The 22,314-nt window shown below is 47.3% G+C and overlaps 4 protein-coding genes and 1 pseudogene across 4 annotated transcripts; 4 read left to right on the forward strand and 1 right to left on the reverse strand.

Annotated features, from left to right (window-relative positions):
• Positions 1-10,188, forward strand: part of LOC121596260 — an 88,605-nt pseudogene extending 78,417 nt beyond the window's left edge.
• A 1,493-nt stretch (positions 10,189-11,681) lies between these two features.
• On the forward strand, positions 11,682-14,067 carry LOC121596566 (beta-1,4-glucuronyltransferase 1-like). The gene is made up of 3 exons (XM_041921620.1): positions 11,682-12,326; positions 12,861-13,803; positions 13,873-14,067. The coding sequence occupies exons 1-3, from the start codon at positions 12,109-12,111 to the stop codon at positions 14,065-14,067; spliced, it is 1,356 nt and encodes a 451-aa protein (XP_041777554.1). The 5' UTR covers positions 11,682-12,108.
• A 293-nt stretch (positions 14,068-14,360) lies between these two features.
• On the forward strand, positions 14,361-16,268 carry LOC121596567 (beta-1,4-glucuronyltransferase 1-like). Its single transcript, XM_041921621.1, has 3 exons — positions 14,361-14,536; positions 15,050-15,992; positions 16,060-16,268. The coding sequence occupies exons 1-3, from the start codon at positions 14,361-14,363 to the stop codon at positions 16,252-16,254; spliced, it is 1,314 nt and encodes a 437-aa protein (XP_041777555.1). The 3' UTR covers positions 16,255-16,268.
• A 69-nt stretch (positions 16,269-16,337) lies between these two features.
• Positions 16,338-18,239, reverse strand: LOC121596568 (protein obstructor-E-like). The gene is made up of 3 exons (XM_041921622.1): positions 17,993-18,239; positions 17,067-17,143; positions 16,338-16,998 (listed from the first exon to the last, which is right to left on the reverse strand). Exons 1-3 carry the CDS (start codon positions 18,054-18,056, stop codon positions 16,483-16,485), a joined length of 657 nt encoding a protein of 218 aa, XP_041777556.1. The 5' UTR covers positions 18,057-18,239; the 3' UTR covers positions 16,338-16,482.
• An 826-nt stretch (positions 18,240-19,065) lies between these two features.
• LOC121595789 (endothelial zinc finger protein induced by tumor necrosis factor alpha-like) lies at positions 19,066-21,988 on the forward strand. Its single transcript, XM_041920015.1, has 2 exons — positions 19,066-19,581; positions 19,656-21,988. Exons 1-2 carry the CDS (start codon positions 19,375-19,377, stop codon positions 21,390-21,392), a joined length of 1,944 nt encoding a protein of 647 aa, XP_041775949.1. The 5' UTR covers positions 19,066-19,374; the 3' UTR covers positions 21,393-21,988.
• The last annotated feature ends 326 nt before the right edge of the window (positions 21,989-22,314 follow it).

Consider the following 22,314-nt stretch of genomic DNA (forward strand, 5'->3'; position numbering starts at 1 on the left):
TGCTGCTCTGTACTTTGAAGCGAACTTCCGTTTTTTCTACGGTTTCTTCGCTACTGTGCCGGTTCCGGTGTGGAAGTAAAAACCGCGGGAAGCTGTGTCGTACTCGCGCTCCCCAGGTACGATGACTTGTGGAGCAGTAGAAGCAGAAAGCGGGCATAATTCTTGGCCTTTTGGGTCCAGCTTTTCCAGCCCTGAGGATGATGGAGGCCCAGCCAAGCGTTGAGAGAAGTAACTGCGCATTCGTTGGACGCAATGGCAAATTGGATGGAAGCCCGGAAAGTCACGTCCGGGCAGTGTCGAAAGCCGTTTAATTGGTATTTTCTTCGGAATTTTCGCACATTAGACGGTGTGAAGAGCGGTAGAGCAGCCAGCAGCCCAGTGTTACGCCTCAAAGCGTCGGGATAAACGATCATAATTTCAACATCATTAGCCACCACCACGCCAATGGTGCAGAGAGGAAATTGGCTGCAGAAATTGAGTGCTGCTGCGGGTAGAGTGCTAATGTGTAATACGCAGTGCAGGTGTTGCAGATTTTGCAGAGCCGTTGAGCAAACTTACTCGATGTCTGAGCATCATGATTGGAATGTGTTCAGCTCCAACAAAAAATAACCTCTCATACTATCAAAAACACATCCTCCTAAGCCTTGCAGATTAAACCCCATTTAGCACCAAGCCTTTTCATGTGATGTCAGTTTTTACAATCCCACCAGCAGCAGCGCGCATACGTTTGTGGTGTTGTTTTATGGGGCCGTGTTTTTTGTGCCCTCTCATTTAGATATTTTGTTGCAACCGCAACCTTCAACCTTAACCTCAACGATAGCCCCCTTTCGCTATGATCTTCCAAAGAGATGAAGATGACATCAACCTCACCAAGCGGTGATTATGTTTTGTACGCCAATCCTGTGGCTTAGGACAACGGAAGAAGCAAAGTTCTGAGCTCTGAGTCATTGGTGTTTCTCGCAAGGCTCCACGACTCATCCTCGTAGCAGGTAGTGGCAACAATAAAAAAATAAGGCTCCGAATGGTCAACGTGTCAGAAAAGGTTTAGCGATCGCGGCGAAGATCACGCGAGATCACTGTCTAGAGATGGGAACACATTGGAGCAATGTTCTGTATTTCCAGCTCAGCTACGTGCTGACATCACTCGCGATGAATTTGAATCTGTCCGGAGAACAATCAGACCTCTGGAGAACCTCTCACACACAATTGTGCATTGGAGTTGGCAAATGCTGTGCCTGCTCACCGACCACCGACCGATCCAAACGATTGATGTCGAATGTTGAATGGATGATGAATCAATTGCGCGATTCTGACGCGCGTGCATTTCGAGTGGGTCACAGCTGGATTGTGAGAAGGGTCGGTTGGTAGGGGTGGAAGAAGAGGGCTTTGAGTATGTACAACAACAATAATAATCGTGTTCCCTTCATTTGATCTGACGCAGTACTGCGTCACACACGTCGCGTTTTATGCCTTCCGATACTGATTTCCCATGTATTTCTCTTCTTTTTTTCTTTCTTCTTACTTTGTAGACTCATCGGTGTGGATGTTGGAATTCTGCGTCGCCTGGTCGTACTGTGGATTACAGAAACTGGCACGGGATATTAAAAACGATGACATAGATTCGCCGAGACGACGTCGAGAACTTGGAGCTTTGTGTGATTGATTGTGCTTTCAAGTCATCGGGATTTAGGTGTCAGATGTTGTTGCTGCTTGGAAGACGTCGAGGACACAACTAGAGCTTGATCAAGCTGCTCTCAACCCATCATACTCTCAACAAATTTTGGAGATTACTCAATCTCACCGTACGAACCAAACGACGAACCCTGCCAGATCCGTTGGACCAACTAGAGCCTACCCAAGCAACAGGAGAGTTCATTGAGAGCACTCCCCGCTGCAACTAGCATACTAGCGCACACCATACCACTTTTTACGCCAACCCCTTACCCTTCAGTGTGCACCGCCAGTAGTGCGCAAAACCGGCCCCAAGCTGAAGCTCCCGAACGTTATCAGAATGCGTCGCAACTGGCTTCTGCGCTGCAGCATCCTGATCAACGTGGCCGTGGTGCTGTACATCGCCAGCCATCTGCTGATCGGGAGCGGCAACTTTGCTCTCGGCCCCTCCTACATCATATCGGATGAGGTGCTGAAGCAGCAGCAGCAGCAGCCGGCCGCAGCCGCCGAACAGTACAAACAGTATCTGCCGCCCGCCCAGCAGCGGTTGCTCGAGGCGGAGCAGCAACTGTACGAGGTGCAGCAGCAGCAGGCGCAACAATCAGTCCAGCAAGGACACAGCACTTTAGTGTTAAAATTCAAGAAAATGGGGTAAGAAAAACAGAGCTGTTGACGTAAGGTTCCATGCTTTCAGCACTCGTTGCCCTCGGAACGAGGCACATTAGCAAGCGGCCTAATGAAGTTTAATGTCACAAACCATACACACATGCACATTCGTCGTTCGTCTGAAATTGCTCACTCGCGCTCGTTCATTCTTTACACACGGTCCAAATGAAACATTTGGACAGCCGCCGAGTTGGAATGGAGGTATTTTTTTGGGGGGATTTTTAATGTCGAAATTCGTCAGTCAACTCTGCGGTGCGTGCGTGCAAGTGGCGATCGTAATGGCAAAAATGACTAATGGTGTCGACGACGCAGCGTACGTGAGGTGATTGCTTGTTGCGTTGTTCGTCCGTTTTTAAATTGAGATGCAGCGGCAGCAGCGTGGCGGCGGTGGTACTTGCACGCGGTACATGTCCGCTGCAAGTCTCAGTGTACGGAATCGGAACAGGTAACACCGATCCTCTGGCTAAAAATAGGATTGCGCCAACAAACTAACAGCACAAACTGCTGGCTGGCTAGGAGTTAGAAAGTTTTAGTTCTTTTCGATCCTGATGAATATTCAAACATTCGACAAACGGTGTGATGGCGGTGAAACCTTGAACCATGTGGTTTGACGCTAGCCAAGCTCTGTTGGCAAGCTAGCTCTGCGTTTTTTTATGACAGACGAACGGGGATGAACGTTCTCTCGCTTTTTTTTGGGGTGTTTTATGGATATTTTATTCCTTACACACGACGATTTCTATATCGCTTAAAGAGGAACCAAACCGACCAGACCCGGAGCCCGGCAGTTTCTATCGCATCTAGAGCATTTGTCTATCCGGCCAGAGCCACACTATGGGATTCTTTCAGAGCGGATAGTGAGAAGAGAGCCCAAACCACCCCGGCAAGAACAACACCATCATCGAGCCCAATCTATCGTGAACCGGGATACCGTTAGAGTCGGTGTGTCCCCCGCGCCAGTTATCGATCGGGTGGGGCAATTAGCATAAATAAATTTTGTTGGGCCATTCTTTGGCCGAAGGAAGCCGTAATCGATGGGCGCGCGCAGACTGGCAAAAAATCTCAGACAGAAGAACACTATAGTGTAGTTTCAGCACACAGGCACGCCAATTAGGATCGGAGTCTTTGGAGCCACCAAGAAAGCCCAAAAACTTCTTCATAGAAGGTTTGTTTTCGGGGCTTTATCTTTGCTTTGCTGTTTTAAACAAGAAATTTATTTGTTTGCCAATATTTTACTCTGCGACCTAACGGAATCCGAAACCGAAGATGCTGTTAAAATTTAAAGCTTCGGTTCAGATCTCAGGCCAGACTTCTTGAGCCTATTTTGTTTCTTCTTCTCGGACATGGGACAAGATTTTGTTGTGTGTTGTCGTGGATTTTATCATTTCTGTCTTTGCAAACACACGCCCTCGTTTTAAACTGTGCTTTACGCGTTTGCTTTTGGTTTGATCAGGTTTAGCAATCACTCTTTATAGGCCATGTCATATTTACCGTAAGTCTGGCCTGTGTGGTTCCATTTTTTTTTGTTTTTTTTTTTTTTTTGGGAAAAACGCCGGCACGAAGACGACGACGTCGTGCGAGATGATAAATATTTGCACAAGCGCGCACAAGAGATCCGTCCGCTGACATCGCCTCAGCTATCAATTATGTAGGGCGAGGAGCGAGACGAGATTGGAGAGGAGGGGGTGGTAAAAAGACGACGAATTAAGTTGCCAATGTGACGTGTTCCTGGCCGCGTGTGCTATTACGCGGAGAATACAAATGACCGACGAAGCTTTTGGTCTGTACCGCGCATTAATGGACGCCGGTGTCGCGTTTACCCGGGAGAGGATGGACTGCGAGAGGAGAGAGAGAGCATTCCCGGGACGGATGTATGTCATTTGCGAAAGACATTGCTTATGCACCGTCCTTCTTTTGTGTGTCTCCGTTGCGTCCGAAAATCTCCCATCCGGGTGTGGGAGGAAAGGAAGGCATAAAGCTCGCGCGGGAAGCGACAGGAAGCGAAGCTGCAGGTTGGCATTCTTCGGGCCATGTGGGAAGAGCCGTTTTGCGAACGTGATTTTGCGATTTAAAGCGATTTCAGCGAGAATCGGGCGGTGGAAAATTGGGTCAACAAGGCGGTGGACAAAGGAAAAAGGGGTTGATTGCGAAACTGTATGATTGATGCGAACCCCCTTGTTGTTCTTCCCGATGTGTGCTTTGCAGATTGGCGTGCAGGAAGTGTCCCAGCAATTGCAGCAGACGCGACAGCTCGCACAGAGCGGTGGCAATCAGCAGCAGCAGCAGCAGGAACAGTTGATGCTGGAAGCACGCGATGTAGATAACAGTAATCTTAATGTAGACGATAGTCGTTTCGATGTGCCAACGGAGCGGAGCACCGTCCGGAAGATGGGCGATGTGCTCTACCAGGACGGTCAGCAGCAGCAGCAGCAGCAGGTGGTGGTGGCAGCGGGCGGCATTGTACCCGGAAGCGTCGGTGGTGGTGCGACCGGTGCGCTCAACGGTACCGATATCTTTTCCACCACTGCGTCCATGGATGCTGACGCGAAGCTGAGGTAAGCTGTGTTAGGGACTCCTTGGGAAGCAACGAGCGCCTTAACCGATTCTCCTTCTTCCAACACAGATCGCTGCTCAACTGCCACGACCGGGACTACGAGCCGTACATCGGGCAGCGGGGCGACTTCTGGGTGATGCGGAACTACATCCGGGCGGAGCACGGTGATCTGCGGTGCCACGAAACCATCACCTACACGACGCACGCCGACTACACGTTTCTGGACAATTTGGTACCACTGCTGGAACGGTAACGGAGAACAATTGGTTGAGCAAAACATCGATCTAGAGCTTTAATTCTATATTTATTTCTTTCTGCAGGTGGAACGCTCCAGTCAGCCTTGCGCTTCACGCACCCGGCACGGACTTTGTGCCGACGATCAATTCGATAAAGTATCTAAGAGACTGCATACCAGAGAGTCATTTAGTCCGACAGTTTGTCACATTTCATATTTATTTTAGTAGTAAACATATTCCAAAACTCGTAAGTATGGTTTCGAGGTGTTTTTTGCATAGATTTTCACTGTTTTTCAACATTTTTTGTATGATTTGGTCAATTTATTGACAATTTTACAATCGATTTCGAATCTTTCCAACGTTTAATAGACAATGTACAGGGGTTTCCGAGTCTATTTTCAATGTCGACATCATTTACATTGCCTGTGGGATGTTTTCCAACAGCTTTCAAATGGTGTATTGGCATCACGATAGTTCTATAGTTCTTACACATCATTTTCAACCCGCCTCAAGCCGGCTTGAATTTGACAGTTCTTTAGTGATGTGTTGAAAATCATGCGTACATAACTGAAAAAATATTGTTATGTAAACAAATTTTTTGACAGCTGTTGAAAAACATACTGCAAGCGGTGAATTATGTTGTGCACATTAAAAAGTGTCGTGGATAACCTTGCATAAATAATTCAAGCCAAACAATTGAGAATTATCAATACAGGGGTTTCCGAGTCACTTTCGAATGTGTGCATCATTATTCACCGGCTGCAAGATGTTTTTCAACAGCTGTCAAATGGTATTTTTGCATCGTAATACAATTTCAGTTCTTACTTATGATTTTTACCACATCACAAAGAACTATAAAACACAATCCGGTATGAGACGTGTTGAAAATCATGTGGAAGTATTGAAATTTTATTATGATGAAATACACCATTTGACAGCTGTTGAACAATATCTCGCAAGCAATGAATAATATTGTAGACATTGGAAATTGACTCGGAAAACCCTGAAATTGTGGGACAGATTCACAAATATTAGAAAAATTGACAATGCATGATTTTCCAAGTCACTTTCGAATGTGCACATCATTATTTACCGCCACATCATTATTCAAGATGTTTTTCAACAGATGTCACGTATTGTATGTGCATCAAATTCAAATTTCAATACTTCAACATGATTTTCAACTCATCACAAAGAACTGTCAAACTTAATCCAGCTTGAGATGTGTTGAAAATCATGTGGAAGTATTGAAATTTTATTTTGATGAAAATATACCATTTGACATCTGTTGAAAAACATCTTGGAGGTGGTGAATAATGATGTGCACATTCGAAAGTGGCTAGGAAAATTCTTTAATTCACTGAAATCATTCAAAAAATGTCGAAAAACTATGACAAAGTATCCTTAAAACTGCGGAAAATCTCAGTAATCTCCTTTTCCGGCGCACTTCTCCATACTAATGCGTTCCTTCTTCTCCCTCCCATTGCCAGGTTCCTAAACACAATCAAGTATTAGACACGCCGTACAACTGCTCGCTGGCGATACCGTACTTCAACGTGTCGGCGGCGCAGCTGTACAAGACGCAGAAGAAGCTGCTCTACCCGGTGAACGTCGGGCGTAACATTGCCCGCGATGCGGCGATGACCCATTTCCTTCTAGCTAGCGATATTGAATTGTACCCCAACCCTGGGCTGGTGCACAAGTTTCTCGAAATGATCGCCCGGAACGAACCGGTGCTGCAGCGTAAGAATCCCAGGTATGTGGCGCTTGGTGTCTAGCTTGGTGCGTGTTGGTGAGCATTGTCTGATGGGCGGGTTTCGCTCTCTCTCTCTGCTTTCAGAGTCTTTCCTCTGCCAATATTCGAGGTAGATAATAATTCACCGGTGCCGCGTGATAAGGCGGAACTGCAGGAGCTGCTGCGCAGCGGAAAGGCGATCCCGTTCCACAAGCGCGTCTGCTCGAGCTGCCACGGCGTGCCGAAGTCGAAGGAGTGGATCGCTGCCAACGAAACCGATGGTATGACCTTTAAGCAAGAGATTTTCTTTAGGAAGAAAACTAACTCGATTCTCTTTATTTGGCTAGATTTGGGCGTGTTTCACATTGGCAAACGCATCGGGTACTTCGTGCACTGGGAACCGATCTACATTGGCACGCACGCCGATCCACACTACGACGAGCGGTTAAGCTGGGAGGGGAAGAGTGATAAGATGACGCAGGTAAGCTTGGATGCAAATTTAATGAGTGTCCTTTTCTCTAACAAATCAAATTCAAAATTTAACTTTTTCCATCTCTTCTGCTTCCCAACAACTCCCAAAAGGGCTACGCACTGTGCGTCCTCGACTACGACTTTCACATACTCGACAACGGGTTCCTGGTGCACAAGCCGGGCATCAAGGTGCTGAAAAAGGACCCGAAGCGGGCGATGCTCGCGGCGAAAACGAACCAACTGATCAAGAAGATCATCTACCCGGAGCTGCAGGTCATGTACGGAACGCGCAAGGGCTGTGCTGTATAGTTGAAGGGGAAACAACATTAGTATAGGGCCGGCGACACCGCTGGCAACGGTAGTACTAATGGTGGCGGTAGTAATGGTGCTAGTGATCCTGGTGGTGGTGGTATTATTGGTAGACGCTCGCGGACCATGATCTCATCGTCCTTCGGGTCGGCGGCGGTCGGCTGATCCTCGCTGTCGCTGCTGTCGGCGGCACCGGGCGGCCCGCCGTACCGGGCGCACGTCAGCAGCCGGCGCAAGAAGGGCAAACCGAGGGGCTACGTACGCCGCCGCTAATGCCGATGACGGGCCGATGAGCGCACGGTCCGTGGCCATGGGGTTTCTAGGACCCCGTTTGGAAGTCTGCAGGGTATAAGAAATCATATTTTCGTAAGTTTAGGTAAGTAAGTAAGCCAGTCAGTCTGCGCGTGTAAGTGTGCCGAGATACGTGCGTGTATGTTTCTCTCCGTGTGTGTGTGTGTGTGTTATGTTTATGCAACCACCAAGCACAATGACTCGGATTAAGAACAAATAGCTATTTAAGAGTGCGTCCAACAGCGATCGAACTTCTGCTCGCTGCTGTAGTGGCAGTGGGGAAGCTCTCAATCGCGGGAACGAAAGGGGGTGGACCCGTTCCTGGAAGTGATATTACCTGAGGACACTTTAGTTACGATTTTAATTCGATAAGAAGATGCGGAGGCAGAAGTTCCCCAGGGGCCTAGTGATAGAATGTATGTCTGTCTGTACTGAGAGTTGTGTAAAGGAGAAGGACATGATAAGGTGAAGCTTTTTTTTTCTTCTTCGTTAAATCCTTCTGCTACGGTAGCACATTGTGCATCACCATAACACTGCACACAACACACTGCAAGGGCGCACGATGGAAGCAGCAACACCCTAGTCGCATAGTCGCATTCATTCGATGGTTCAATGTGTTTCGATGTGTGGATAGGAGAAGCGGATCAGTGTGCACAGGTGTGGCAATTTTATTCAAAGTGCATTGTGCAATAGGAATGGTTTACTTTACCAAACGCCTCCATAGCAAAGCTAGCCACTGGTAGGGATGATTTTATAGTAGAAATTTGTCTTTTGGTTCTTCTTTTACACAACAATTATAAATGGTCAAACCACTTTTTAAAAAAAGTTTTTTAAAAAGTTTTTTTCTTAACATTAACCAGCAGGAGTCGGTCTTACCACTCTGTTGCCCTGGATTTGTTATTGGTCTTGGTCTGCACAGTCCATAGTGACTGTTTATTGGTGTGTGTTTTTTCGTTCGAGCTCTAAACCGATAAAAGAGTTCTATATATGGCCCATTTATTTGAACCGCTTATTTACCTTTTTTTAAATCAGTGTTCCAGCATAGCTGACCTATACATCTGTTTGCAAAGATCAACAGTTCGTTTTTTTGTTTACCTAAATGCAGGAATCTTAAATGTAATGGACGATAAAACTGAAGCATTCAATTATGCGCACTGTATCATACAATAACTTGGTAGACATTTTACAAAAATTCAAAAAAAAAAAACGCACAGTTTTGTGTGAAGAATGAGGCGAAACTCGGCAACAAATAATCACTAATGTTAACAAGAAACAAGGAAATGACCAAGCACTGATCTAAAATATGTTCGCCGGAAGACGAGAGTTCTGAGCTCCTCGGGCGTGTTTAAAGCAAACGAGAATCTCGCAACGGAGATGAACAATGTTCAATACAAGGAAATGGAATGAAATGGAAACGAAACAAAACAAAAAGACATGTGAGCAACAATAATTTTACCCTCCCCTCATACATCGTACTCACTAAGAAAGAAGCATGCATTTTTAATGCGTTTGATGCTTATTACTCTGATGTTTATTTATTGATTTATTGTACATTTCTTTCTGTTTTACTTGGTTTATTTTTTATTTTTTGGTTGCATTCTTTTGCACACTGAATCTCACTCTGGTTGTTCATTTATATTTCAAATAAATTCCTTTTCTTTTTGTGTGTGAGTGTTTTTTACAAAGAATCTTATCAAATTAAGAATCTTCTAACTCTTTACTAAGCTATATAGTATGTTGCTCTGTCTTTTCCGTTTAAGCTTAAAGCAAAAATATGCATAACACAACAACTAGTTACATATCGAAACATAAACCAAGTAGTGTGATAACAATAGCTATTCTCTTCCAAGTTTCTCGATACCTACGAACAAAATACCATTTCTATTAGCATTATCCTAGCGGCTTCTATTTCCTTTGCCCATTACTCGTTCAATACATCTGTATTACGGTTCATTTAGCCAAAACAGGCAAAACGCAAACTAACACTCTGTATGAACAATTGAACGGATACAAGCAAAATAATTTTAAACAAACACAAGCACACACACAGTCTCGGTAGCGGTTGTTTATTTTACGTCTAAATAGTAAGTGCCTTATTCGTACGAAGAAAAACAAAAAACTAAAAAATAAACACGCGCATAAGCATGAACCAAAACATGGGCAACACAAGAGAAAAATAGAGATGGAACATGGAAAATGAAAACAATTGATTAATGAAAAGGAATGAAACAAAAAAAGTCCAAACAAATTGAAATCAATTTCGAAAGCATTCAAAAAAAGAAAAAAAAGAAATTAAAACAAACAAAAAACACACAAAGCGTATAACAAAAAAAAACAACCTGGAAGAGTGATCAAGAGAGAACGAAAGTAAAACCTAATACTCTCCATCAAATTGAATTCAAACTGTTTAACACAAACATACACTTACAATATGATGCAGCATGATTACCGAAATGCTCGAAACCTTTTCTCTCCCTCTCTCTTTCTATTGCATGATACACTAGCGGATATTTTAATCACTATACGAGCATTAGTTACGTACTGTTTATTCACTATTTTCTAACCACCCTCTCTCTCTCTCTCTCGCTCTATCCTTCTATGTAGCTTTTGAAAAATTACGTTAACCTTCTGTACATATATTGTAGCGTTAGGGGATTAAGTTAATTACTATCATCGAAGGTATCTTGCAAATTAAAAGCTCGAAAAAGTTAGCTCGCTAGAACAGAGATCCCGTTCCATTCTGCAAATGCTGCTGGTTCATTTCATCACTCCCTTAGACAGATACATAAACTGTAACGACAGCAGAATGGAGCGTAGCACACTATCGTTTATACTATTCATTGTACATAGCCGACAGAGCGTTAGGCAATTTGTGTTTTCTGTAGGGATCCTAATTGAGCTGTTGGTAATGGTTTTTTGTTTGTTTGTTTTAAAGCGTTCGGGTAGCTTGCAGATTTTAGCAGATCTTTCGTTACAGTACGAACCAATCACAACAGAACTAATATCCAGTACCAGAAGCGAAACGAACAAAGTAAGGACGAGGTGTAGCAGGAAACTAATTGTGTACAGGTCTAAAAATGGAAACAAAAAAAACGAAGGAAATAATAGGGAGGGGACTGACACGGAGAAATCATCGGGAGTAATAAATGTATTTCCATAGAAGTGTTCCTTTTTTAAAGAGTGTGCGAAAGTTCGTCAATTTTAAACAGTAGTTAAGGCCGCTTTGTTCATGATGACTCTCACTGGAATAGCTTGAATGTTGAAGATTATTATAGGAGATCAAGAGATTCTTCAAGAAGCGTGGATACCTTCAAGATCAAGAGATATTCCCCGGTTTCCTGTCCAATCTCACCAAGAGCATCCGAACCCATGACGAACATGTTGTTAAGCCGTGCGTTTAACGATTGTACAATGAAGCCCGATAACCGATTTGTTATCAATAGCCCATCATTAATCAACATCCACGCACAGATTTCCCAAGAGATGATGCGTAAGCTACCACGACTCCGTTCGATAATTTCACAAAACAAAACACGTCGAAATCGATCAAACCCAGAAAGTGACCGATTCACCCTTGATTGCCATCTCACAGACCGCAGCGGGGTGAAGGGAGGTGGTAAAAATTCCGATATGAAACTGAACGCCACCCTTATCTTATCGGTGCACACACCGTTTGTGTATCGCGAGGCGAGAGCGAAAGAGCGAGTGAGCGTACGATAAGCCAGCCAGGTCGGCCAGGTCTCACTAACCGATCATTCAGAACCTACCGTAATCAGTTGACAACGGTGACGCTGTGCGGTACGACTCCAGCAGCGGATGTGAACCATAAGGGCCCCCCTCTGCCTATTCCGAGGTGTTAATTTGTGATGCTTTTGTCACCGCATCGAGGCGCACTATTTGTTGAATTGTGGACGTGATCGATGTGTTAGAGTGGTCGTTGGTTGTTGGAGCTTCAGCAGCAGCAGCAGCAGCAGCAGCAGGAGGAGAGAGCAAAGTTTGAACGATTTCAATCAATTCAGCTCCCCCTTTTTCAATCGTGCTTGGGTCCGTGTGTGTGTGTGTGTAACGTACATGCATTGCACGCCAGACATTGGAAGTCTCTCGCTTGTACGTCCGAAAAAACATCAGACTTGAACCCGCTGTTACGAGAGCTCCGATTTTGATCGCACAACGATCAGATGACAGCAAACTATAAGCCGTTGCGTGCGGACGATGCGGAGATGATTGCACGCCGCTCGACAGTACTCCGGACGGTGCTGCTGCTAGTGATCTTGTCCTTTGTGCTGTTCTGTCTACTCGGGTACTACTACCAGCCGGCGGGCGGTAATCGGGACTACGCACGCAACCAGTACCTGTTGGAGGGAGCCTCCCACGAAGCGCTGCTGCGCCGTCTCAAGTAAGTACTTCCGGCATGTGATATTGGGCGAGTGTGTGACGGACATTGTGTGTTGATTGTAAACCATCTCCACTCCATGTAGTGTGGAGGTTGGAGAGGTAGTGGAACCGGCTGAAGTTATTTGCACGGTGAATGTTTTACCACGCTGTACCCTAATCAGACATTTGTTATCAGTTGGTGAGGGCGAAGTCGGTCTGTTTTGGCATTGTTTAATGCCCCAAAAACACTCCACGATACAGGGTAATGTGCAGCGTCACATGAGGCTGCGTCATCATGATCAGGCTTTTTCATGCTTCTTCAGTTTTTTTGGAGGCAGCTTTGAATGAATTGCTTTACCGGTTGTGCATGTAGAGCTGCACGGCTTTTGCAGGCTCTTATCAAACAGTGCGATAAGAGTACCTCCTTCCCCCACCAAGCTCTCTTCACACATGCCGGTTGACTCACGCCGTCATCGATTGAATCAATTAGCAACACTTTAACTGTTGAGCTCATGGTCTTTTCTCTCTTTTTCTCTCTCTCTATTTCCATTCGTAGAACAATCCTGAACTGCAACACCCCGTCGAATGAATTCCAGCTTGAAACCCACGGCGATCACTACCTTCTGCGTAACTTCTACGCTCCAGAGCGGATTGTTCACTGTTACGAAACCATAACCTACACCACGCACGCCGACTACACCTTCTTGGACAATGTGGTGCCGCTGCTAGAACGTTGGTTGGCACCTATCAGTATCGCACTGTATGCGCCTGGAGTCGATCTTGACCGATCGGTAGCTCTGATCCAGTATCTGTTGGAGTGTCACGAGCAGAGAGCGCTGGTGCGTGACTTCGTGAGCTTTCATCTTTACTTTGAGTTTGAGCATCTTCCGCCGCAGCCAGTATCGTACTACAGGGAGTTGCTATCCGTTCCTCTCGTGGATTGCACTAATGTGACGAACGCCTGGAACTCGTTACTCCGCAACGACAACTCCTCAATGCCTACCTTCCGGGCAGCCAACAACCTAACCTACCCTGTGAACGTGGGTCGTAACATTGCGCGCAGTGCGGCCGGTACTCATTTTGTACTTGCGAGCGACATCGAACTCTACCCAAATCCCAACTTTATCCCGATGTTCCTGCGCATGATCGCGCACCCCTTCTACCAGTACACACTGCATAACCCATCCGTTTACGTACTGCCAGTGTTTGAGGTCGCAGAAGACGTCCCTGTACCGGTGGATAAGGCCCACCTGCTCGAGGATCTCCAGAGCGGTGATGCGATAAAGTTTCACGAGAAGATATGCTCCAACTGCCACACGGTGCCGGGCTACGTGGAGTGGCTAGCGGTAGTGAAGGAAGACTACACAATGGACATACACGTGACGGCACGGAGGGAAGGTGCGTACGCGTCCTGGGAACCGATCTACGTCGGCACAAAGCACGAACCGGAGTACGACGAGCGGTTAAGCTGGGAAGGCAAGGCGGATAAGATGACGCAGGTTGGGTCTGTGATCTTTTATAGCTTGAAAAAGTCATATTGAATGTCTTTTTTTTCTTTCCTATTTTAGGGCTTCATTATGTGCATCCTGGGCTACGACTTTCACGTTCTGGATAATGGATTCCTTGTTCATCGGCCCGGCATTAAAACGATCGCGCAAGCGAATCGACCGCCTCAGCAAGCGAAACAGCGAGCCTTTATGCGGAAAACGATTGCACGGGAGATATCTACTCTGTATGGTGATCGCGAAGGATGCAAGATATAACCCGGAGGACGTCCTCAGTCTCCCGTATTTTTCATATTCTAGTCAATTCCTGATGGAAAACACGCCTCCGTATTTTCTGGATGATCGTGAGCTTTATTCATACTGCTGCTGCGATCGTGAGGTGCCGATTACATTCCTTCTTAATTGTTGTTATTAATCTTATTCAGTCATCGTAGCCTCCATAGCAACGTTGCAAACTTTTCTTACCCATTTGACACATTCCACCGAGAGAATCAAGTAGTCCATTATTTAATTCGAAACCCTGTAAGTGGCTGCGTACAGACGATGTGGAGATGATTGCACGCCGCTCGGCAGTACTCCGGACGGTGCTGCTGCTGGTGATCTTGTCCTTCGTGGTGTTCTATATACTCGGATACTACTATCAGCCTTCGGGTGGCAATCGGAACTACGCACGCAGCCAGCACCTGTTGGAGGGAGCCTCCCACGAAGCGCTGCTGCGCCGTCTCAAGTAAGTACTTCGGGCAGAGATAGGGAAGGGATTGTGTGTGTTTAAGAGAGGAGGGACACTGTGTGTTGATTGGTAAACAACTCCACACCATGTAGCGGTAGTTTGAATGGTATAGGAGCTGAAGTTATTTGCACGGTGAATGTTTTACCACGCTGTACCCTAATCAGACATTTGTTATCAGTTGGTAAGGGCAAAAGCGACTTGTTTTGGCAGTGTTCCAGACCCCAAAAATACACTCCACGATACAAAGTAATGTGCAGCGTCACCATGGCCAGGCGTCTTTAGTATAATTTTTTTCTCCAGTTTTTTCGAGGAAACTTTGAATGAATTGCTTTACCGGTTGTGCATTTAGAGCTGCACGGCTTTTGCAAGCTCTTATCAAACAGTGCGATAAGGGTACCCGCGAACCCTCTACCAATCTCTCCGCACAAGCCATTATTGATTGAACCAATTAGCGACACTTTAACCGTTGAGCTCATTCTCTTTCCTCTTTCTCTCTCTCTCCATTCGTAGAACAATTCTGAACTGCAACACCCCGTCGAATGGATTCCAGCTCGAGACGCATGGCGATCACTACCTTCTGCGTAACTTCTACGCCCCAGAGCGGATTGTTCACTGTTACGAAACCATAACCTACACTACGCACGCCGACTACACCTTCTTGGACAATGTGGTCCCGTTGCTGGAACGTTGGCTGGCACCGGTCAGTATCGCACTGTACGCGCCGGCAGTCGATCTTGACCGATCGGTGGTTCTGATCCAGTATCTGTTGGAGTGTCACGAACAGAGAGCGCTGGTGCGTGACTTCGTGAGCTTTCATCTTTATTTTGAGTTTGAACATCTTCCCACGCGGCCAGTATCGTACTACAGGGAGTTGCTATCCGTCCCTCTCGTGGATTGCACTAATGCGACAAACGCCTGGAATTCGTTACTCCGCAACGATAAAACCTCAATACCTACCTTCCGGGCAGCCAACAACCTAACCTACCCTGTGAACGTGGGTCGTAACATTGCGCGCAGTGCGGCCGGTACTCACTTTGTACTTGCGAGCGACATCGAACTCTACCCAAATCCCAACTTTATCTCAATGTTCTTGCGCATGATCGCGCACCCCTTCTATCAGTACACACTGCACAGCCCCTCCGTGTACGTGCTGCCAGTGTTTGAGGTCGCAGAAGACGTCCCTGTACCGGTGGATAAAGCCCATTTGCTCGAGGATCTCCAGAGCGGTGATGCGATAAAGTTTCACGAGAAGATATGCTCCAACTGCCACACGGTGCCGGGGTTCGTGGAGTGGCTAGCGGTAGTAAAGGAAGACTACACAATGGACATACACGTGACTGCATGGCGAGAAGGAGCGTACGCAACCTGGGAACCGATCTACGTCGGCACAAAGCACGAGCCAGAGTACGACGAGCGGTTAAGCTGGGAAGGCAAGGCGGATAAGATGGCACAGGTTGCGTCTTTAATCTTGATACCCCCAAGAAATCATATTTAATTCGTTTCTTTCTGTCCTTTATTAGGGCTTCATTATGTGCATCCTGGGCTACGACTTTCACGTTCTGGATAATGGTTTTCTGGTCCATCGGCCCGGCATTAAAACGATCGCGCAAGCGAACCGACCGCACCAGCAAGCGAAACAACGGACCTTTATACAAGAAACGATTGCACGGGAGATATCTACACTATATGGTGATCGCGAAGGATGCATGCTATAACCCGGAGGACTCCTTCATTCCCCATTTTTCTCGGTACTTTCCATATTCTAGTCACCTTCAGATGGAAAACCTTCCCCCGTGTATTCTCTTGGTGATCGTGAGCTTTATTCATACTGCTGCTGCGATCGTGAGGTGTCAACTACATCCTTCTTTTTGTGTTGTTATTAATCCTAATAAGTCATCGTAAATCGAGTATTAGAAAGTAGATGTCCACACTGTGAAGCGGCCCTAAGCACATCCGGTCACGTTGGCGACACCGTCGCACGCATTGACCAGCTCGTTGAACGCTTGCTCCGGTCCGCAGAAGTTCACCCGCGGCCTATCGTCCACGCACAGGAAGTACTTCTGGCAGTCGTTCGGGGCGCGGAAGAAGCGTACCGGCTGCACCAGACCCTGCGCCTGCGCCGGACACTTGAAGCCCAGGTACGCCTCCGCATCGCAGTCCTCCACCAGATCGGGCCAATCGCACTGATACGTGGCCGAATTGAAGGCTAGCCCGGTGGGGCAGTCAAGCACATAGGCGGTACCACCGGCACAGTTCTTAAACTGTCCACAGTTGGCCCGATCACCGACCTTGTAGTAGCCGAACTGATGCGGACAGTCCTCCGTAGGGATGGGGGGTTGCGTGCGCGTACGGCTACCACAGTCGACGTCGATCGGATACTGGCAGGGGTAGGTGAAGAGCGACACCTTGTCGTTGAACAGCAACCCGTCCGGGCAGAGCTGTCGCCGTGGCTCACCGTCCTGTTGTTGCAGAAGGAAAGCGTTACTGTGAAGTTCATAGTCCAAGACATGCTCGTCGGCATACTTACCACACACTCGATGTATGCGTCACACTGGTCGGGGACGGGATAGCGACCATTTTTCTCCGGACACGATTGACTCTGTGCTGTGAAGCGATGCGAAAGATAGTGATAGTAAAGATAAGACGTTTTAAGATTGCACAAAAAGCTCCTTTTTGGAGGCAATTCAATTTTTGACTATGTATGATGACTTGATCACGGGATCACGCAAATTGAAGCTGTTCCGTTTCCTGGTCGATTATAATTAACGTCTAATATTCCGTCCCACATTAAATCGGTGTTCAATGTCACTCCACGGGCGGCTGCATCGGAGTTTAAAATTAACACATTCTCCGTGACTAATGGCGACAAACCTCATGCAAATCATGCAAATGTCTGAAAGCCCACCAGGAAAAAAAACAAACAGGAAAGCTTCAAAATATTCGACCTTGAGCGGTATTTATATATGATGCCCCACCCCCCGTTGATGCTGTTGTTCACGGTGGAGATGCCTGCATATTCACATCCCTTCCATCATCCAACACATGTGGGGCTCATCTTCCCACGTCCAAGGTAAACCGGTATCGTTCAAACAACGAAAGATTCATCCCACCGCACGTCTTTGAAAACGCACGTCTCCAATGCCTCAACGTGGTGCATCACTTTGGTACGTCGTTAATAGTTGTATCAAAAATTTCCTAACCTTTGGAGAACGATCAACCACCACCGGGCGGCTAGAACGGAACGTGATTACGCTGAATGCAACGATCGCTCCCACAATTTTATCCCCCCTCTCCGGCACCTAACGGGAACGCGAACACTTTGCACACTTTCGCTTTTGATGGGAGCTTACATACAACGCAACGAAATGGCCTTGACACCGTTGGAAAAGTCACGAGTTTTCCCCGTATTCTTTTTTTTGCGATAAAGAAATGCGCTAAATGTTGAGTAATTACCGTGATAGAACAGTGCCATCGTACAGAGCACGATCGCGGTAGCGATCTTTCCACGCGACAACATGGTTCTAAGCTTCGTCTAAGTATCGCGAATCACTTTACAGCAATGCACAAGCCACGCGTGTCTGTTACCGTTGAAGGATGAGCTTAAACTGTTCGCCTCCCAAAGGTGCGGCGCGGAGATGATCACGCGTTAGTGTCTGCTCTTCTCCAGGTGGTGGTGGAGCTTGATCAGATCGTGTGCACGGGGGAGGGATGCCCAAGCTCATCAGCTATTCCGCGACATTTAGGTTTGTCGCCGTCTTTTAACAGAGGGCACAGATGGTGGGATACCGTTGGAGGGGATGATGATAAATGTTTTAAACGGGGTGGTGATTTTTTTTCTTCTTCTCAAACGTCGACATACCGGATCAAGCACGTGCGTTTTCATTCAAAATCTCAGCAAACCGCTTTATGACGTCACGTTTTGTGGATGAAAACAAATTCGAACGGATTGTGGCGATAAGTTTGAGAGTGTTTTTGAAGCAGTTTTCGGGTGTGAAGTGAAATGAGAAAACGACCTTGAAAGCATGATTAATGAGAAATGTTTTAATCGGACATTGCTCTTGTCTTTTTCCCCCTTTGCGTTATATACTTGTGCCCACGATAATCAAAGAAATTAAAATTTTACTGATTTTTCAACATTTTAAGCAAATTTTATTAAAAAACAAAAATTTTAACGATAGTTTAATGATTAAACTTAACAGGAAATATTAAAAAACTGTAACGACAATTTCAAAGGCAGCATGCTGTCAGTATTCATCTTGGTTTTCCACTGCCTCATTCACACCATGCTGTAAGCACCTTGTGCATGGTACAGTCTTTATCGTGCTGTCAGTTCTGTACCAAGCACACAGTGAATGCCACAAAAAATAACACTACATTTTCTAAGGAAAATTGAAAATCTAAAAAATTGGCAATCAAATAACTGAAAAATACATAGTCCACCAATCTGATACATCTTAAAAAAAATTTTAATCTTAAAACTAAAATTTTGTCTCACCAACACGCACAGCACTGTTGCGTTCCATCCGTTCATCACTGTATGTTTGGCAGCGTAGCGCGTTTGACGTTTGCTTACGCTATTTGTGTGCAGCAGCAGCAGCAGCAGCTCCGTCCCTGTTTGTTTGTTGTGTTTTTGTGGCTTTTTTCTACAAAAAAAAACTTCTCCTCGGTGCCGTATTACTGGAACCAATTGTGCAATAAGCAAGTGGCAAGCGGGCGGTACACTCTTCGTCGGCGGAAAATCAACAGCAATGTGCTGATGGTGAAGGCAACAGTGGTTCAAAAATACAAAGCGCACACGGCTGTACGAAGAGGAGGAGCACTGTCCCAGTCCCCCGATGCTTCAGGAGGGAACGACGCCACCACCACCGCTGCAAGTGGGGATGAACCTCGCTAATGGGCCGGCTGCAACGGCGGAGCGGCAGCTTTGCCGGCTGTGCTTGGGACGGGACGGCGAGCTGGTGGACATTTTCGCGGCACAGCAGCAGACGCCACACAGCGGAGAGTCACTGGCCGGGCGGATACAGGGCTGTCTGCAGCTGGATGTATGTGATTCGTTACTGTTTGGGAAGTGCGTGTGAGATTCATCCCTGTTTTTTTTTTTGTTTGCATTTTGTAGGTCACACAGCACGATACGCTGCCGAGATGGATCTGCAAGCCGTGTCGGGAGAAGGTGGACGACTTTGCCGCCTTCCGGGAGCGCTGCAAGCAAAACGAACGGAAGCTACTGCTCGGAGAGGAAGACATACTGCACACGAAAGATGGTCCGGCAGTGGGACCGACTGGCGAGCAAACGGAGGAGGAGGAGGAGGAGGAGGACGACGATGAGGATGAGGAGATGGAAATGATTGTAATTGATCCATCGCGGGACTACGAAAGCTCGAACGATAGCCTGCCGCATCCTGCCGAGCCGAGTGGTGTGGTGAATGGTGGCGGCACCGATCCCTCAGTAGCACCCGTACCACACGCCGAAGAGGAAGAGCCGGAAGGCTCCGATGCAGACGAAGGCGACGAGGAGGAAGAAGAGGAGGAGGAAGACGAACTGAAATGTGATACAGCGCCGGGTGAGACAGCGCCGAACGGGCTGCCGGGCACCAGCTTCCACACGGCAGCGTCGAACACGGCGCCCCAAAAAACGGTCGTCTTCACCTGCAAGTACTGTGACGTGGCGTTCGCAGCCGCATCCGCCTGCCAGCTGCACGAGATGCAGGATCACGATCTGCTCGCACCGTACGCGTGCATCTTCTGCCAGTACAAAACCTCCATCCGGATGTTTCTCATTACGCACATACGGGATTCGCACGCGGTCACCCGCCCGTATATTTGTATCCAGTGCAATAAGGGCTTTTTGCGGCGGTCCGACCTGAAGAAGCACACGTTCGTGCATACGGGCGTGCGGCCGTACGCGTGCGATCAGTGCGGTAAGAGCTTTTCGCGCAACACGAATCTCAAGAAGCACATGCGCACCCATCTGGGGGTGAAACCGCACGGGTGCGATCTGTGCCCGCGATCGTTCGCGAACAAGGCGGATCTGATACGCCACCGCAGCTTTCATCATGCGCAGGAAACGCAGCACGCGTGCATACGGTGCGGTGCGGTGTACACGCAGAAGGACAAGCTGTACGATCACGAGCGGTACTGTATGGGGAAACCGTTGGCGTTCGGGATGGGTGAGATGGTGAAGCAGGAAGCACCAGCACCATTTGGGTTGAGTGTAACTGCTCCCATTCCACCACCACAACCGGCGCCACTTCTGCAAGCCTCCGAACCGATTGTAAGCGAACAGCCACCGAGTTACGTTCCCGTGCAGCCCGTAGCCGCACCACCACCACCTGTAGCAGTGACACCACCGTCGAGCAAAATCTACAGCTGCACCAAGTGCCCGAAACGGTTCCTTAGCAAAGCGAGCCTGCGGGCGCATCAGGCCATCCACCCGGCCGAGGTAGACACGCGCCCGTACGAGTGTCCCGTGTGCAGGAAGCAAATCGTCGGCAAGCGCGAGTACGATCGGCACCAGCAAACGCACAGCGAGCTGAAACCGTTCGGCTGCGGTACGTGCGGGAAGCGGTTTTCGCGGCGAGACAAGCTGCACCGGCACGAGCGCATCCATCAGCAGACGGAGCGACACTTCTCCTGTCCCCACTGTGCGGCACGGTTCGTGCGGAAGGATGCTTACGAGTCGCATCTTAAAGTGCACTGCGCGCCGCTGTACGGTGCGGTGCAGGAGATGGCGATGCCAACGATGCAACAACAGCCACAACAGCAGCCACCATCACAACAACATTCCCTGCTGTACTCGATGATGGGTGGCGATGATGGGGCGCTGCTCGGGGTCGACCCTTCGCTTCGGATGTAAAGTGTTGGGCATACTGCTCTTCATTGTATAGTTAAAATACTCTCCTCCCCTTCACATACTTTTAGGGCAAGTTAGAATACTTATTAAACTTATTGGTAGCGATTAGGAGATTCGATTTTAAAAGGGGAAAAGCAGCAGTAAATGGGGAAGTTATCTTTCTGAAACGTTTTTGAAAGCAAAACGTAAAGTGTGTACGCTAGTAACATACAAGTATAGATAATGGATTTTCAAACACTCCAGTCAATGGCCAAGACTCTTCGATCTTAAGCTCGTCTAAACTAACTAACCTCTCCCAATTGTGTATAGTGTAATCCTTTTTAAGCCCTACGCGCCATAGTGGTCTCTCGGTAACGTTTAGCATATATTTATAAATGTTTTATTTATGTATAGATACTATGTTTAGCACAGGGACACACTTCGCCCTCTCGCTACTCTTCACAGTCGAGAACAAGGTAGCGTAACAACTTACAACAAAAATCAACTAGACTAATTGCGATTGATGTGTAAGCAAAATCCTCTATTTACACCACTCCACCTGTGTTTCGTCACGGTTAAAAAGGAACAAAAAAAAAATACATAATTAAATCACAGTAAGAGCAAAAATGCGCCACATTGGACGCCGTTTTCCGGCGCCGGTACTTAAGGTTAAATGGGGGAAAGAAAAAAATACGTCGATAATAGGCATTTTCGGAAGGTTTTCGTCTAACGCGTCTCATCGCGAGCTCTAGGAGCGAGCGCGCGCGATACGTTCGATAATGTCGCTACCGGCGGGTGAGTGGTGTAGTGTTCGGCGCGGAGTAATAACCTTATCAGAAGGGGAAGGGAGGATGAAGTGCGCCAATTTATGTGTGGTGCCCCCCACTCTCCTTTTGATGCTGGTTATCAGGCCCGCTAACAAGACCGATCGAGTTCAATTTTCGGG

The sequence above is a fragment of the Anopheles merus genome, chromosome 3R (assembly GCF_017562075.2).
Source record: "Anopheles merus strain MAF chromosome 3R, AmerM5.1, whole genome shotgun sequence".
In the NCBI taxonomy this organism is placed as follows: domain Eukaryota; kingdom Metazoa; phylum Arthropoda; class Insecta; order Diptera; family Culicidae; genus Anopheles; species Anopheles merus.